General features: G+C 40.1%; 1 protein-coding gene across 1 annotated transcript; it reads left to right on the forward strand.

Annotated features, from left to right (window-relative positions):
- Positions 1 to 5,627: 5,627 nt before the first annotated feature.
- LOC124265303 (A disintegrin and metalloproteinase with thrombospondin motifs 20-like) lies at positions 5,628 to 18,397 on the forward strand. Its single transcript, XM_046700095.1, has 4 exons — positions 5,628 to 5,711; positions 14,553 to 14,726; positions 15,410 to 15,554; positions 17,094 to 18,397. Exons 2-4 carry the CDS (start codon positions 14,556 to 14,558, stop codon positions 17,135 to 17,137), a joined length of 360 nt encoding a protein of 119 aa, XP_046556051.1. The 5' UTR covers positions 5,628 to 5,711; positions 14,553 to 14,555; the 3' UTR covers positions 17,138 to 18,397.
- Positions 18,398 to 19,598: the final 1,201 nt, after the last annotated feature.

Here is a 19,598-nt window from a genome sequence, read left to right on the forward strand (position 1 = left end):
AAAACTCTGGCCAAACATTCTTCTTCGTCAATTATATCCCCGAGTTTCAAAAATATCAGAAACAACAGGAGAAGAAAATAAAATAAATAAATAGGAATGGCGAGGATTATAACGAATTATTTTCGTTACATGAGCTCCATGCTGACCTTGGGCAAGCTCATGATACAGCAACAGGGGCTGATAACATCCACTATCATCTCTTGAAGCATTTGCTTGATTCATCTTTCGAAATCATTTTGGAAATATTTCATCAACTATGGACTTCAGGGAATTTCCCACCTTTGTGGCATAATGGCGTTGTTGTCCCTATTCCAAAGCCTGGTCGGGATCATACTAATCCATCTAATTACAGGTCCATATCTCTTACCAGCTGTGTCTGTAAAACCATGGAACGAATAGTATATAATAGATTAACTTGGTATCTTGAAACCAATAACCTTATAACAAATATTCAATGTGGTTTCAGGAAATATCGAAGTACCATTGATCATTTAGTGTGATTATAATCCTTTGTTAAAAATGCTATAGTAAATAAACAACATGCACTATCGATATTCTTTGATCTCGAGAAAGCGTACGATACCACCTGGAAGCATGACATTTTATAGGATATACATGACTTTTGTTTGAGAGGTCGTTTACCTCCTTTTATATCACGGTTTTTAAGGGACTGGCAATTTCAAGTCTAAGTGGGTTCAATCCTGTCTGATCATTACAATCAGGGTCAGGGTGTCCCACAAGGCAGTATTGTGTCTGTCACATTGGTCAGTATTAAGAATAACAGTTTATCAAAGGATTTAATATTTCTTGTCACGGTAAAAATATGCATGCTATTGAACGGCAACTGCAGTTGTGTTTAAACAACATACATAAATGGTGTCTTGAAAACGGCTTTAAATTTTCTGAATAAAAGATTAACTGCATATATATAAACCACACAAAGACCCAGAACTAATTTTAAATGGCACCCATCAAAGTTGTCAAGGAGGCCAAGTTCCTGGGTCTAAGTTTCGACTCCTACGTAACTTTTTAACTTTCATATCAAACATCTAAAAAATAAGTGCCTCAAGGCACTTGAGTTGTTAAAGGTGGTTTCCAATTCTACATGGGAAGGGGGTCATGCTGACCTCCTACACCAATACAGATCATTGGTCCGATCGAAATTTGATTATGGCTCCATCGTATACAGTGGAGCCTGCAAAAGCAACCTAAAACTATTAGATTCTGTCCATCACCAAGGTCTAAGAGTTTTCTTTGGTCCTTTAGAACTTCACTTGACAGACTCTACGTCGAAGCTGATGAGCCATCTCTTACCCAACGCCGTATAAAGTTAAGTTTACAATATATCACAAAACTATTTTCTAACGAGTCAAATTCTGCATATAACTGTGTCTTCAATCCTTTCTATGAGGATTTGTACAACCAAACGTTTTCTCTTGTGCCGCCCCTTGGACTAAGAGTCAAACCTTTCCTTTCTGCTGCTTGCATTGAACTACAAAATGTATCTCCTTCCCGCCGTCTTTTTATCTTCCTTGGCAATTAGTGAGGCCATAAGTTGACCTAACACTGGCAACGTTTACATAATCTGAAACTGAAGAATTACAATATAAACAAGAAACTTAATCAATTGTAAAGTAAATATAATACATACCAATCCTTATTTACAGATGGATCCAAGGATGGTGGCGCAGTTGCTTGTGCTACTTTCGTTGGATCAAGAACCATATGTCCTCTATTACCAGATAAATTCTCTACTTTTACAGAAGAAACCAACGCAATACTAACAGCTCTTAAATATATTAATAGACGTCCTAAACATAAACAATATATCATATTTTCGGACTCTCTTTCTTGCTTTCAGGCTATAAAAATATCTTGTAAACATCCACTTTTAATAGCAATTATTGAATTCTATAATGACCTTGCAACTGGCCAATAAACCACGTTGGGGTTTTTGCTAACACAGTGATCGATTTCGCTGCTATAGCTAGGACAGCACTCAACAAATCTGTGACAACACTTGTCATTCCACACTATGGTTAGAAAGCCATTATTAGATCTTACATCCGTGATGTGAAGAAGTGGGACACCCAGGTGGGTATCAATAAATTACATCAAATAAAACCAACGATTACACCTACTTGGGTTGTCAGTCCAGATTTGCAATTGAAGAGGTCATTCATGATACGAAGATGTCGTATTGGCCAGGGTAGATATACACATGAATGAGTTTAGTTTTACCCCGCTTTTATCAATACTCCAGCGATATCACGGCGGGGGACACCAGAAATAGCCTTCACACATTGTACCCATGTGGGGAATCAAACCCGGGGCTTCGGCGTGACGAGTGAAAGCTTTAACCACTGGACCACCCCTCCGCTCCAGATATACACATGGATATCTATTGAAAGGCGATGATCCGACGTCTTGTCTTGTGATTAAAGATTCACGGTCAAGCATATACTGCTTGACTGTGTTGAGTTTTCCATCACAAGGGATAACTATTTCAATTTAAAAACGATGAAAGATTTTTTAATCATGTTGCTCCTGATTTAATCCTTGGATTTTCAAACCAAATTTAATTAATTGATATATTTTGATATTGTGTAGATAGTTGATTTTTAATATCGGTGAAGTTTAAGTTGCAACTTAGAGGGTCAGAGACTGTACCCTCGACGGGGGTTAAAGTGTTGTCTTCCGGAGAAAATATGTAAGTCCCAAAACTTTCAAAGTCAATTTCGACCTACAAAATTTTAATCGTTGAATATTTGTTGTTTTAAATAAAGGCTAAATTTCACTACAATCGCAAGTGGCTGAAGGGATAGTGTCCCCATGGTCCCTGGTATGGTGATCTAACTTTAGTTGCTGGTGATCTATAGCCTGTTTTTATTTGGTAATGTCCTAAATAGTATATACCTTTAACATGCTAGTTTTAAATGTCTAACTGTGATATTCTAGTTCTTTTACAGCCCCCCGTAGACAGATTTTAAAATATAACATTATAAATTATTTAAATATGACCCTTTTTAGTCACGATATGGCTGAAATATTGCCAAAGTGACTATAAATTTTCACTCACTCACTCACTACCATGGTCCCTGGTATGGTGATCTATTTTCAGTTGCAGGCGATGTATAGCCGCATTTTTAGGTTGTAATGTCCTAAATACTCTATACTTTTAAGTTACATGCTAGTTTTATATCTCTAGTTGTTTTACTGTCCTTTGGAGACAGATTTTAACATGTAATATAGAATATTTACTGTTTTAGTCACGATATTGCTGAAATATTGCCGATGTGACTATAAATGTTAACTCACTCACTCACTTACTAATGCAGTAAGACCCCCAATTGACACTGTCAAGGGCCTAACAAACAACCGATGAGCAAATATACGGTGTAAACGCTACTATCTAAGACAGCTAAAACCATTGACAAGATGCATAAGCAGCAAGTTATGTTATCTTTGACCAGTTATTACCGGGAGTTAACTAAGTCAACGGCAGATAGACATGAAAATTCTAGACTTTTAAAGCATAGAGATGCTTGACTAAAAGAGTAACTTGCTTCACGTAAAAACAGGTATACGTAGTTGATCTCGACTAGGCAGTCCCGCTAAAATTGGTTACCCATGGATGACTATGAATAAGGGGTTTTAAGCGCTTATATCTTGACAAGAGGTCTCAAAAGTACATTCTTAATACTGCTTAGTCGTATACTCGAGAAGGTGACATGTGGACGGGCATTACGCAGCTACTGTACTCTTATATGTGAAGTCAATATTGTCTAACTCGCTGTTTGGTGTATATAATTAAACAGAAATATTCAAACAATACATTCATAGAACATATATTTTCTTCGACTTTGCAGCTGACAAACGTAACACTGATAAGTGAAGCAGCAATGTCTCTGCTTGTGACTTGTCTGGTGTCTCTGACAGTTCATCTTGCAAGTTCATCAAAGATATGTACAGACCTCCAAAACTATCATTTTGTTGAACGCAACGTCAGACTACCGAATGCCCACGTCATATCGCTGTCGACACAGGGACAGGTTCTCTGCGCACGTACGTGCCTTGCAAGAAGATGGTGCAAATCCTTCAACTTTAATATCTACTCAGGGAAATGTGACCTTAACTATCTAACACTTTCTCCTGGAGGTCTCAACGCCACTCATCTGGTTCCAGCGGCTGGGTTTGTCTTCTCTGACATCAAACACTGGCCAGAGGTAGTTAAATAACTATTAATTTTCAGTCTGTAACAGCTTTTGATTGATATTTTGCTTGACTGCATCTGCATTGATTCTTCCATCACAAGGAATAAATATTTCAATGTCAAAACAGTTCAGGATGTTTTTAACTTTAATTGTCATTTAATTATTGCATTTTTAAAAGAAATTGAATTGTTACATAAATTTTGATAAATGATTTGTGTCCTCACAGGGGGTTGAAGTATTGTAAAATTATTGTCCTGTTGGGGTACGTACGTCCCAAAACATTCAAGGAAAATTAAACTTACCGATTTTTTAAAACGCAGTATTTTTTGTGGTTTTAAGGTATGGCTAAATTTAACTATAATCACCAGCGGCTGAGTGGGTGATATAAATCCGTTTAGGGTCCATGCATGTAGCCAAAGTACAAAACGTCCCCATGGTCTCTAGTATGGTGATCAACTCTCAGTTGCTAGTGATCTATAGCCCGGTTTTATATTGCATTGTATTGCATTATAGTATAAGTTTTCAGTTACATGCTAGTTTTACTGTTCATCGTAAACAGTTTCATAGCTTCTAATACTATTGATCTTTACTGATAATTAATTGTTCTCGTCACGATATAGCTGAAATATTGCCGATGTGATAATAATACTAACTCACTCACTTTGATTGACATTTGTTTATTCACTGGTTTACCGTCGGACTCCAGCAATGTTTCAGCTCTAAGACGGCGGCTTATAAATACGCTAGATCAAACAAATGATTGATATAATGATCGAATAACTTCTGTGCTCAGTGACGTGCAATCAAACTTGCCAACTGAACACCGAATCAAATGACACGGGGAGTTACTTTCGTTAAACCCCGAACCGGGTGGGTGTTAGACTAACTATCCATGTGCATTAAGCGAAGGATTGAGGGGAATAAATAAGGATTGTTTATGCAAAACTCTGAGCTTTTAAAAACGTTTGAATTGAAATTCATAATGCGTTCCATGTTTTGACATCAAGTGCATCTTGGTTATGTGTTTAAAACAATTAGCTGAAATCGAAGTAGGTAAAAGTTTCGGTCCAATTTGAGCATTGCCTCTGAGAGGTCCTAGATGAGATCTGCATTTGCAATATTCCAGCTATCACGGCATGACTGTATAAGCAGCCAACCTACTGTAACTCTTTAGCCACACGTTGCTGGCACCGCACCCACTAACCTGCAAGGTTGTTGTGGGGATCAAGAATTAGTACACCAGACGTTCGAGTGTAGATGGGTTTAATGACGATATGGATGATTGTATTAATGTACGTCCCTGAACATGCTAAGTGCATCTGTGTCTCGACTTGTTTAATGGCATCCTCTCAAGAAAACATTAAAGAATACAGCTATGTACACTTGATATAAATTTCTGTTTCTAGGGAGTTGCTGGCGCATGTGCAAATCACAACTGCACAATGAGCACCTACTGTGATCCAGTAGACACTCATAAGTACCTGTGTCGAAGATACGGTGAGTAATTTTTTTCACATGGAACATTTATGAACGCAATCACCTGACGAATAAATAATCTCAAATATATTATCGCCATGTACACTACAAAGGGCACGTAATGCATCGTGTCTAACCGAATTCAGTAGCTGAAATATGTAAAAGGATTATAGTATGGTTTACAATATTCACAATCATCCGTGACCATCAGTTATGTCTTAGATCTTGTAATGACTGACTGAGTTTGGTTTTACGCCGCTTTTAGCAATATTCCAGCAACATCACGGCGGGGGACACCAGAAATGGGCTTCACACATTGTACCCATGTGGGGATTCGATCCCGGGTCTTCGGCGTGACGAGCCAACGCTTTAACCATTAGGCTACCCCACCGGCCCAGATCTTGTAATGATTTGTGCAGCAGAATATATGCTTGAAAACAAAAACACACTTGCATATTTCAGGTTACAATGGGACTTCAACCTTCAATGCTTGTCGTAAGATAGGCCTAATGGGATTGGGTGGTCAGGCTCACTGACGTGGTTGATGCATGTTGTTGAATCTCAATGGCGCAGGTTAATGCTCATGATGTCCATCATTGGTATTTCTGGTTTTAACTCGATTATTTCGGGACCACTGTCATATAGCGACACGCATACATACAGGCGGACAGACACACACCGTTTATTAAAATGCACATGTTAATGAGAACAATCACTTCCAGCGAACCCAACATCATGCGCAGAAGTCAAAGAGTGCGATCCATCAAGCACTGATGGAGAATACTGGCTACGTGTACCACACTTTGGTTTGTACAGAACCCGGATCTACTGTCACAACATGAACACCAGCAACCCCGTGGAGTACATGACGCTGCCGTCGCCCAACTACGGTATTTACCCAACAGTAGCCAACGAAGGTTGCGCTGGAGAGACACCCCTTCGCTATTCTTGTGTCGGGTCAGGGGGGCGAGTGGTGGTACATGAAGATAAGGATTGACATTGAGGTATTTCAGTGCATGATTATGACTTCTTGTTACATACTTATCTTGACAGCGGGACGGTGGGGTAGCCTAGTGGTCACGCCGAAGACCCGGGTTCGATTTCCCACATGGAAAAGCCTGCGTGAAGCCTATTTCTGGTGTCCCCCGCCGTGATATTGCTGGAATATTGATTGCTAAAAAAACCTCACTCACTCACTATCTTGACAGCAGATTGTGTTGATGCTAGTATGGTGATCTACCTTAAGTTGCCGGCGACCTATAGCCCATTTTTACATTGTACACTGGCCACATAAAGAAACTGTGCATTGTCAAAATATTATCCCAGTTAATAAATACGATAACAATTTCAAAGGTACATATAAACTTTAATGGAGGGATCATGAGACCATAACAAGTCGGGAGAATTTCAATTGAAAAGTCAATCACAATGACGTCACGAGTCCACAAGCGGGACAGGGGTCAAACGACCATGTCACAAGCTCAATAACGGGTATGTCCACCATCGGCATTGAGAACAGCAGTGCATCGACGACGCACAGAGCCTATCAAACGTGCAAGGCAGGCTTGTGGGATGTCACGCCAGATTCTCTCAAGTTCTGTTGCAAGGTCAAGGACGTTATCTGGTGGATGAGGAAGACGGCGTAGACGTTGATCCATCTCGTCCCAAACATGCTCTATCGGGGAGAGATCCGGTAAATTTGCAGGCCAAGGCAGTAAGTCAACGTTGTGGTGTTGCAAGAAATCCATAGCAACCCTTGCCGTATGAGGGCGGGCATTGTCCTGTTGGAAGGTTAACCCAGGGCCATGACGTTGCAGAAAAGGAATTGCCACAGGTCGAAGAATCTGATCCCTGTAGCCCACACCAGTTAAGTTGCCCTGACCAATCACCAAAGGAGTTTTTTGGCGTGCTGTTATTCCACCCCAAATCATCACGGAACCACCACCAAAGCGATTCCTTTCCAAGACACAGGCCTGTGCATAACGTTCTCCCACGCGTCTATAGGCACGTCGACGTCCATCACTATGGGAAATGTTAAACCTGGACTCATCTGTAAAAACAACATTTCACCACCAAAAAAGGGTCTGCGGACATGATTTCGGCACCACATTCGGCGAGCTTGTCGATGACGTTGTGTCAGGATAGGCCGTATAGCGGGACGTCGTGGTCTGATCCCGTGATGACGTAAACGTTGTCTAACTGTGTTGGGGTGGATACGGCGAAGTCCTGGGATGGTTCGGGCAGTCATCACTGCAGTCTGAAACCTGTGGCGAAGATGGGTCATCCTTATCCATCTGTCCTGTCTTGGCGTTTTTACACGTGGACGTCCAGAACGTGGCCGATCGATGACGTCATTTGTGTTCAGGTAGCGTCTCACCAGTGCAGATATGGTGTTCAGGTGGCAGTGGAAATGTGCAGCCACTTGTCGTTGAGACATTCCCCCACGGACCATCCCAATGGCCTCATGACGTTGTGCAGACCTGAGCCTTGGCATGCCATGCGTTTCAATAGCCGTTTAATTTTTTTAACGATCGCAAGGGCAGGGGTTGAGCTTTCCAAAGTGACAGTATTGTGTGGCATTCATTTGCTCTGTTTCTCTTTCCCGGAATGCATGTGCAACAACGTATTGCACGTCTCAAGGACGAACCCACTGCCGTCACGGAACGTGGCACGTGCATGCATGTTGGATACATGTCACTAATCTCTGAGTTTAAATCCTTATGTGTCAACAAAGGTTTGATAAATTTGGATTTTAAATTTTTGTGTGCACAGTTTCTTTATGTGCCTAGTATACAAAATATGCTATTTTCAAGTGTAAATCTGGGATGGACTAGTTATTTTACTGTCCTTTGCTGACAAGTAAGTATATAAGTTTGTTTGTATTCATTTATTCATTTATGCATTCACAAATTTACAGTGCGGCGTAAAACTAAACTCACTCACAACTTTCATAGTCACAACATGGCAGAAATACTGTCCATGTGACTTTAAATTTCAACTCACTCACTCACTCAGTGTATGGATTTTCTCTGAGGAAAGGACTCGAATATTCATAAACGTGATTAGTGTAAGTTGTTTCAACGATATTTTCATGTTTAAACCTCGAAGATAACGTTAAAAACTGAGTTTAATTGTTTTAAACGGAGAAGCTATCCATAACGGAGGATCCTCTCCTTTCAATAGGTATTCGTGTGTATATATTGAATGTCCAATACCACATCGCCGTATAATGACCTTCTCAAATCTGGACTTTGAAGTAGGTGTAACCGATATCGGGTTTTATTCCATGTAATTTGTTTATACCTATTTGGGTGTCCCACTTCTGCATCAGATCACGGATATAAGATCTAACGGTAGCTTTATAATCAGTGTATGGAATATGAAGTGGTGTCAAAGATTTGTTGAGGGCCGCCTTGGCAGCAAGATCGGCCATTGTGTTCCGAGATGGCCAACGTGGCTGGATAACCAACCAAAGATCATTATATAATTCAATAATTTCTATTAAAAGTTGATGTTTGCAAGATAATTATTTATAGCCTGAAGGCAAGAAATACAGTCTGAAAATATGATATATCGTATATATATATATCGTGTATATATATATCGTATATATTTTGGGTGTCTATTAGTATATTTAAGAGCTGTTAGTATTGCATTTTTTCTGCTGTAAAAATAGAGTTGTTATCCGGTAATCAAGAAAGTATTGTTCTGGATCTAACGACAGTAGCACAAGCAGCTGCGCCACCACCCTTGGATTCATCTGTAAATAAGGATTTGCATGAATTCTATTTATTTTTTAATTCATTATGTTATTGTCTATATTGTAATTCATTAGTTTTGGATATTTTTAATGTGGCTAATGTTAGGTCGCCTTTTGGCCTAACCAACTGACCAGGAGGAGAAGAAAGATGACGGAAGAACAGATCCTCAGAAAGAGGATTAAAAACACAAGTAGTTATATAATGATGTTTCTGGACCACTTCCTCTGATAGGCTTATTTCTACGTGATTCTGCTCCCAGCACCTAGTATAAAATAGTGATTTTCGAGTAAAGACATCATTCCATGTACAGCCGAGCTCGCCAGCCTAGACCCATTTTCGCTAGGGCTACCAATTTTTTCATTTTTTCAACTACTGACTAGACCTCGACATGCCGAGTGGAGTTTCCTTTATTGGGGGTCTCGGAAACTCCCAGCGCGTCGAGGTCTAAACAGTGGTTTATGCGCGTGTGTCCGTACGCGTCGACGGCGACGGCGATCCACCGTTTGGTATCCATTGGCGACAAGGAGGTTTTATTCAGGGTGATTCCATAGATGTTGTGTTTGTCGCTTCTCAACTCATTCATTCGGTGTATGAACGTCATATTCTTTGAAGTCGGCGTGTTGGATGTGTTGTTTCACCACATATTTCTTGACCCCTTTCGCCTTTCGGATCTCACCGTTGTCGGCTTTCAGCATGGAATACATCTTAGGTCTCAATCCAACGTATTCGGCGATCGGGGTGCCCGCGCATTCGTCCTTCATCTTGCCGAGGACCTTTTTATTGGTCGTGCTGTGTAGGGCGTGGTCTTGGGGATAATCGCTGGTGTCGTACAGGTGCATGTGTTTCGCCATGTCCTCGTACACGTCCTAGGTGCGTATATTCAACAACAAGGAATCTGTGTCCGTGTACAGCAGCTCGCATCGATCGCTGTATTGCTTCTTGAGTTGGTTGTAGTAGAAATCGTACATGAGATGTTTGGAGAGGTCGAGGATGCTCATCCCCATGTAGATGGGTCGGTTGAGTTTAATGTGGCTTTTGTTGACATGTGCAGCGCCACCAAGTTGTTATCGAATAGCTTGCTCCGGTTGAAGGCCGGGTTGGCGATCAGTTTTCTGAGTTTTCCTCCTGGTGCGATCACGCTCCTCAAGTTTTCCGTGGTTTTGCCGAATACCGAATTGTTCATGAGTTTGTAGTGGTTTTTCTCGAAGTCGATCATGGCTCATTTTCTCAATTCTGTGTTCAACCGAATGTATGGTTCTATCCAAGGTTTTTGATCAAATTTGAGCACCCAACGTATTTTGGTCAGCTTCATACCCAGCGACAGGTACAGCTGCAGGTTGCGATAGTGCACGACGTACTTGGTTTTGTTCATCAAGTTCGGGACAAGTTTTTCAACCGGAGCCAGTGTGTTCTCGCCCAACAAGTCTCGCTGATAGTCGGACATCCAGTCTCGATTCACCAATAATCGTTCGGGAGCCAGCGGATAACTGTTGTGTGATTCGTGCAATGCTTCGGGGTACTCCAAATCCACTTCGAACAGGTAGCCTGTCTCAAAGTTGTCGAGGATGGCCATAATGTTCTTCGGATTAAAATGCTCGCTATTAACCCACTCGAATCTGCCCGTAGGCAAATACTGGCTCATAGCCCAGCCATACAGGTTGTTGGCGTCGAGATAGAGGAGGTGATTGGAGGGCTTGTTCGAATCGTAGTTTTTCACATACGGGTTGTTGGCTTTCGCATACCGTTTGGAGACCATAGAAATCAACATGCCTTTCTCAACGAACAGGTGCATGTTGTAATCGGTGAACAATTCCAGTTTGACTCTGGTTTTCTTCAAGAGCGCATCCCACGAGAGACCGGGGCTGGTGTAGTACCAGACGGGGTCGAGTTGATACTGTTTCAAACACGTCGTTCTGAACGTCTCGAACGCATCGGTCAGCAGCAGCACATCCGTTTTCAAGTACAGGTCGTAGTAGTCGCCCAGATTCTTGCAACCCAGTTTGTTCCATACGTTCTGATCGTGGTCGTAATCGTCCTGGGAGATATGGGATTCAGTTACGTTGCTGTAAAATCGGTCGATGTGAGGTAATCAGGTCTCGTTGAACTTAGACGAATCGTCCATATACTCGTACAGGTACAGGCCCTTTTTGAGCAGCAGAGGCCTTGTTGCCACATTGGTGAATCGATGGGTGATGGCGAAGGTATCATTGCCCTTGACCAAACTGTCGAGCGACAACAGGAGGAACTGAGGGCTATCGATAAATCACAGACCATTGAGCGAGAATGAGATGTACTTTCCTATGTTGTTGGGATGTTCTTGATATCACCACCGACCTTTGAGATGGCCTGCATGATCAGTTGGGCATTGTACCCTCTCAAATTGTGGAAGACCACGGGGATGTTGATTTTTGGGGGATCGATTCTAAGTTTTAAGTTGCATGCGTTGTGAGCGGCGCCTCAGTATCGACCAGTGATGTGACAATGATCTCTCACCGAATCACCGTTCAGGGGTCCTCGACATACGTGAAAATATCTAGCTCGTCGGTGAGCGAACTCATCCTCTGGCGTGATATCCATGGAGGCAGGATCCGACAAAGCTTCCCTGATGTTTCTCTCTTCGCGTTGTAAGAATGTGATTCAAGCGGATTCGAGTGGGTTAATAGTGAGCATTTTAATCCGAAGAACATTATGGCCTTCCTCGACAACTTCGAGATAGGCTACCTGTTCAAAGTGGATTTGGAGTACCCCAAAGCATTGCACGAATCGCATAACAGTCATCCGCTGGCTCCCGAAAGATTAATGGTGAATCGAGACTGGATGTCCGACTATCAGCGAGACTTGTTGGGCGAGAACACACTGGCTCAGATGGAAAAACTTGTCCCGAACTTGATGAACAAAACCAAGTACGTCGTGCACTATCGCAACCTGCAGGTGTACCTGTCGCTTGGTATGAAGCTGACCAAAATACGCCAGGTCCTCAAATTTGATCAAAAACCCTGGATAGAACCATACATTCGGTTGAACACAGAATTTAGAAAACGAGCCACGAGCGAGCCAAGAGCAACTCGTTTGAAAATAGTTTTGTTGTATATTGCAAAGATCATTTTATACGGCGTTGGTTTATTGATGGCTCATCAGGAGAAGTTCCAAAAGACCCAAAACAAAGCCTTAGACCTTGGTGAAATTCTTCAAAGGCATTTAGAAGTTGGTGTAGTAATACAAGACAAAGCTTATGGATAACAACTTCTTGATCTATTTTTCACAACGTTTCTGGGCTAGTTCTTGCCCCTTCTTCAGGTGGATGAATAAAAGGGGCAAGAAATAGCCCAGAAACGTTGTGAAAAATAAATCAAGAAGTTGTTATCCATAAGATTTGTCTTGTATTAGACCTTGGTGATGGACAGAATCTAATAGTGTTAGGTTGCTTCTGCAGGTTCCGCCATAATCAAGTTTCGAGCAATGATCGATATAGGTGTAGGAGGGTAGCTTGACCCCCTCTCGACTATGAGTTGGAAACAACTTTCAACAAAACGAGTGCCTGCCTTCAGGCATTTGGCTTTAAGGGATTGAATATCCGGCATAAAAGTTCAATGGGAGTCGAAAATAAGACTTCAGAACTTGGTCTCCTTTACAACGTTGATAGGGGTGCCATTTAAAAATAGTCCAGGGTCTTTATGCGGATTGTAGTTACGGCAGAGATGTAAGCAATTTGTTTTTAATTCAGAAAATGTAAAGCCGTTTTCGAGATACCATTTTGTTTAAACACTGCCGTTCAATAGAATGCATATGTTTACCGCGACAAGAAGTATTAAAATCAACCACAAAAGGTGAGCCGTCTATTGAATCATTTATAGCCTTTGATAAACTGTTGATCTTTATACTAAACAATGTGCCTTGTGGAACACCCTGATTCTATTTGTAATGGTCAGACACCAACCCACGCGGACTTGAAATTGTCTGTCATTAAAATAAATTCAAATAAATTGAGGCAAACGGCCTCGTAATCCAAAGTCATGTAAATCTTTTAAAATCATCATCATCATTATAACACATTTGTAGTGCGCTGGTATCCATGCAGTCCATGCTCAAAGCGCAGATAGAATGTAACAAATTACACAATGTAACAAATTACGCTCCATTATCTGAAATGAATTATTTCTTTTCTTGCTGTTTTTGAGGTTTTTCGAATTCAGGTACAAATTTGGATGAGGAAGAATGTTTGGCCAACGTCTCACCAAGCGTATTTGCAATATCAAATTTAATTGTTAATAATTGGTTCCCATCTTCCAGATAATAAATGCTAGATGTAGAGAGCCCTTAACTTTGATTTCTGGATCATATTCCACACTTTTGATATCGGAGTGCGCTAATTGATTGATTTTTTGATACATATTTTCGCCAAGATTTACTTTGCTTGAAAGTACGCCATGCTTTAGCGTTTAAAATTTTACATTTGTCTAAATTGTGGACTGTAGCCTCTTCCGTGCCTTCCTAGCCTGTTTGCAATCATCTGTAAACCATGGCTTTCGTATGTAAGAAATTGAAGAGGACTTTGGGATACACTCCTTATTTAGTTCATCTGAAAAACATTTTATTGCATCAAGAATAACATTAAATAGTTCAGGTTTGAGTTTGGCAGCACAGAGAATTTTATATAAAGGCCAGTTATCCTTTCTAAAATTCCATCTTGATGATGGAGGAACGTCAGATGGATTCACGGGTTTTAGTATTGTTGGGAAATGGTCACTTCCACAGAGGTCATTCATAGGAAATATTACGGAATTTTTATTTTTACTAATTATAAATGTTATTAGTCAAAGTTTTTTAAGCGATATTTTTGTTAATTTTGAAGTTTGGATAACGTTAAAAAGTAAAATGAGTTTACATGTTCTTAAAGTACTAGTGTAAAACATAAAGGAGAAGCTACCCCCATTAAAGCTTCGAAACATTCCGATCAAATCAAGAATCCTTTCTAGCGTAAAGGCTTGGATGTTGGATCTTGGAAACGTTGGATGTGTACATGTACATGCTTGTAAAGGATACTTCATGCTTGTTAAGGATACTACATGCTTGTAAAGGGAGAGCCCCTTGCTGTTTTCAGGACATGGCGGTTGTACGAATTGACAAGACATTTGCTGTTTTCACCAATCATGAAGTATATTACGCCCAGGCTGAGGACTGCTATGTTCGGCACTACAGTATACTGAGGTCCTGTGGAACCAAGGGCGAGTTTACCGTCAATCTAACAAGTACAGGCTGGCTGGTGGATCCAGATGTGAGTATCGTAAATCATCATGGTGTTTGTGAAGCTGCACCGCAATGTATGCCAGTTAGATATTTCCTCTTTCCTGGTGTGCCTCGCCGTGATAGTGCTCGAATATTGCGACAATCGGCGTGAAACCAGGTTGAGATGGTAATCTAAAAAACAAACGTTCAAGCTGGACATGCAGTTGGAATGCACACTTAACTGTTGACTGAGGTACTAATGGCCTGTCCCTTCAGCATACATATAGTGTGGAGTTATGATCTTCGTAAGTGGCCCATTTTCAATTCCTGTATCTACCGACCGTTTATTAAATCAAAAAATTAGTTGTTTGGGTATGTTTCTTTAAATTGCATAACTCTAATTTCCTTTTCAAGAATGCCTTGTACCTTGAAATGCCGTGTCAACTGATTGATAAGAACAGATTCCCTGATAGAGTGTTCATTATATTGCGATATCTATGCTGTGTCTGTATCGAGGTCAGCTGTACCTGCAAAAGGTACCCATACTGGATGAAACCTTTGTTTATTTTTAGAAATAATCACAATGTCATCCACTTCTTTATGCATTTTGAAAAAAAGATCATCTTTGGTGCTTAACCTCCAGTTCATAAGGCTACACGGAATTTGTATCAGTAGTGTGTACTATTTTATTATTACGGCTTTATTTGTAAACTTCATACCATTTCATTTCAGGTGGAATGGATAGCAGGGGGTTGGAAAGCGATCATTGAGTCAGTAATCAGAGAAGACGGAGGGGCTGTCATTCACCTCAAGTGCGGGGGATTCCATGGATATTGCTATCCCAAAACCAGGATGTCACTTGTGCCATCCTTTGAAGGTATGAAAAACACCCTCGTCATAGCGAGCTCAATTAGTTCATTTTCATTTTATAGCTAAGGTATAGTTGTCTCTACCTACATACTACTTAAACATCAAATACATTTTTGAATTGTGCTAATTGTTACTGGGGGCAAACTATTTGTAGTGAGTGAGTGAGTTAATATTTAGCGTCACATCGGCAATATTTCAGCCATATCGTGACGAGAACAAGTTAATTTATATCAATATTAAAATAAAAAAATAAGAACATAAAAACCTGTCATCTATGGATAGTAAAATACTAGAGCATCCACAGTTATAAATTTAAAACTAGTATGGTATCTTATAATTTATTCAGCATAGACAGTACAAAATAAAAACGGGCTATAGATCACCAACAGCTGAAGGTAGATTACCATACTAAGGTCCATAGGGACTTACAGTACTTTTGCTACCTACATGGACCCTAGCTGGATGTACATCATCCCTTCAGCTATCATTTATTTATATACAAAAAACAGTTTTCAAAATTTGTTATAATTCTATTTTAAACATTCAGGCATTAAATGATAATTAACATTGTAAAAAAGATCCTTCACTGTTTTAACATTGAAATATTTGTCCCTTGTGATGGAAGAATCAATACAGTCAAGCAGGACATGCTTGACCGTGATTCCTTCATCTCAAGGGATACAAAACGGAGGATCATCACCTTTAACAGGTATTCATGAGTATATCTAGTATGGCCAATACGACATCGTCGCATAATGATCTCTTCAAATCTGGACTGACAACCCAAGTAGGTGTAACCAATATAAGGTTTTATTTCATGTAATTTATTTTGATCTACTTGAGTGTCCCACTTCTTCTGCATCAGATCACGGATGTACGATCTAATGCTATCTTTGGAATCGGAGTATGGAATAAGACGTGGTGTCACAGATTTGTTGAGGGTTGCCTTGGCAGCAAGATCAGCCGTTGTGTTCCCTGAGATTCCAACATGGCTTGGTAACCAACAAAGGACGATGTCCTATTGGCCAGTAGCAAGAGCATGATATATTTCAGTAATTTCTAATAAAAGCGGATGTTTGCAAGAAAGATTTTTTATAGCCTGAAGGCACGAGTATGTGAGTGAGTTACGCCGCTTTTAGCAATATCACGGCGGGGGACACCAGAAATGGGCTTCACACATTGTACCCATGTGGGGAATCGAACCCAGGTCTTCAGCGTGACGAGCGAACGCTTTAACCACTAGGCTACCCCACCGCCCCCTGAAGGCACGAAAGAGTCAGAAAAGATTATGTATTGTTTATATTTGGGACGTCTATTAATATATTTAAGAGCTGTTAGTATTGCGTTTGCTTCTGCTGTAAAAAGAGCTATTATTCGGTAATCCAAACTATTTGTAGCACATTTGAATATCCGAGACCTATAACAAATAATTGGTGTTTCTTTGATATGTATGATTATTGTGTTCATTGTGTTTTATGAAAGGTGTACATTAGTTGTTTAGTCATTCAATACCAAAACGTTGCAATGGAGATTTATTATGTTTCAGCTGTCCCCGACTCGTCAGCCACAGAGATTCGATGCTCCGAATGATACTACAAAATCAACGCTTCGTTGAGGTTTGCATTGGTCAAAATGTTCGAATGTCAAGTTGACACGATGGGCTAGATTGTTTATTTGGGCTCGGTTTTACATTTATAATGAGCGATTTCTTCATCACGTGTTTCCCATAGTCAATGTTATTTTAACGATTTGGTTTCGCGCAAATGACTAAAAGTCATTACTCAGTCAGTTTCGTTCACAATGCAATGGCATTTGGTATGTGGATAGTTTTTTAGTGGGACTCGTGTTTATCGTGATAGGATATATTTTGACATATACGTTTGCATTACGTTTGCACTTTGACATGGTGCATTAATTCTGCCTGAATGCATTTACTCACAATGAAAACATGACACTCTCAGAAACCTGATCAATGGATTGTTTAAATAACAATCTTCCCAACTAATTGACTCACTGATTATTTTAACTCCGAATGTATCCATAATTCGATTTTTAGTTTCAAAGGAAGGCTGCTAGGGTGATTAGACATGGAATCTAATAATATAATGATATATTTCACCAAATAAACCAAACGGAAACAAGTAATCAAGGTGCATCAGCAACTCGATCAAAGTTTTCGAAAGCGCTGCTTTACTGATCGAACTGCGGAACCTCAGACAACAGGACTACCCGCGCCAGATTTGACTTCTTGGAGGAATCAGTTGATGTTTTGGATACACGTGTAAAATAAACCCGCCACGCTCCAGGCTGCTCTATTTGTTATCATGCACAGACAACATGTGTACATTTATACCAGAAGTAACATTTTTGTGTGTTCCCTTTATTAAACTGTAAATGTGGAATGTACACACATGTCCGTGAGCAGTATCACAATCAACCTATGACGTGAAAACATGATTTTTTTAAAGATCCTAAGTTACATGGAAAGTTGTGAAAAAGATATGTCACTGAAGGTAATACTTTTGGTGAGCACCCGTCCCAACACCAAATCTAGATATATTACAGTTATTATGTGTAGGAAAATAGAAAAAGGGCACATTAGAAATTTTAATAACTGTTTTGTACTTAAGTCTGAGAGCCAGCTCCTACTTACTGTACCAACTTTCCGACTTTCCTCATTTGGTAAACGATCGTTCTTTCATGCAGCCGCCAAGACTATGGAATTCACTGCCAGTCCACATCAAAGACTCTGATTCTCTGACACAGGTTTCAAATCACAACTGAAGACTTATCTTTTCTCCTCTGTATATAACTGACTCTGTCCCTCTTCCCCCCTGCGCTTTGAGGATGCACTAGCGCACAACAAATGGCCAGTAGTAGTAGTGAGTGAGTTAAAGTTTACAGTCACAGCGGCAATATTTCAGCCATATCGTGACTTAAGACAATTATTAATTCATGACAAATGCGCAAATTTTAAAAACCTGTCGACGAAGGACAGTAAAACCAACTAGTATATCACAGTAATAGGAAATAAAACAAGCGTATATCTCTAAAATAGGATTTCAAATTAGGACAATACAATATAAAAAAAGGCCGCCAACAACTGAAGGTAGATCACCACTCTAGGGACTTACAGTACTTTGGCTACCTGCATGGACCCTAGCTGGATTTATACCAACCCTTCAGCCACTGGAGACTGTACTGATATTTAGCCATAATAAAACAACAAATATCCTACGATTAAAAAGGTGTGTAGAACTAACTGACTTGGGAAGTTTTGGGACTTACGTACCCTCTCAGGAGGACAAGAATTTTACAGTACTTTAAGCCCCTTCGAGGATACAGGCACTAACTATCTTAGTTGCTAATTTATTTTACCGATGATAAAATATCATTTATCTATTCACAAAACATATAAATCAAAATTTTATCAATTAATTCTATTTCTTTTAAAAACTCAAAGATTAAATGATAGTTAATTTTACCAAAAAGATCTTCACAGTTTTAACATTGAAATATTTATCCCTTGTGATAGAAAAATCAATGCAGTCAAGCAGGACATGCTTGACCGTGATACTCTCATCACAAGGGATGCAAAACGGATCCTCACCTTTTAGCAAATATTCGTGGGTGTACCTTGAGTGGCCAATGCGACATCGTCGCATAATTACCTCTTCAAATCTGGACTGACAACCCAAGAAGGTGTAACCGATTATTGGTTTAATTTCATGTAATTTATTTATGCCTGCTTGGGTGTCCCACTCCTTCTGCATTAGATCATGTATAATCGAATGGTTGCTTTGTAATCGGAGTATGGAATAAAAAGTGGTGTCACAGATTTGTTGAGTGCTGCCTTGGCAGCAAAATCGGCCATTGTGTTCCCGGAAATGCCAACGTGGCTTGGTAACCAACAAAAGACGATGTCGTATTGGCCAGTAGCAAGATCATTATATAATTCAATAATTTCGATTAAAAGTGGATGTTTGGAAGAAAGATTTTTGATAGCCTGAAGGCACGAAACGGAAAAGATTATGTATTGTTTATATTTAGG

The sequence above is a fragment of the Haliotis rubra genome, unplaced genomic scaffold (genome assembly GCF_003918875.1).
Source record: "Haliotis rubra isolate DU_JTF1 unplaced genomic scaffold, ASM391887v1 Scf97, whole genome shotgun sequence".
Taxonomy (NCBI): Eukaryota; Metazoa; Mollusca; class Gastropoda; order Lepetellida; family Haliotidae; genus Haliotis; species Haliotis rubra.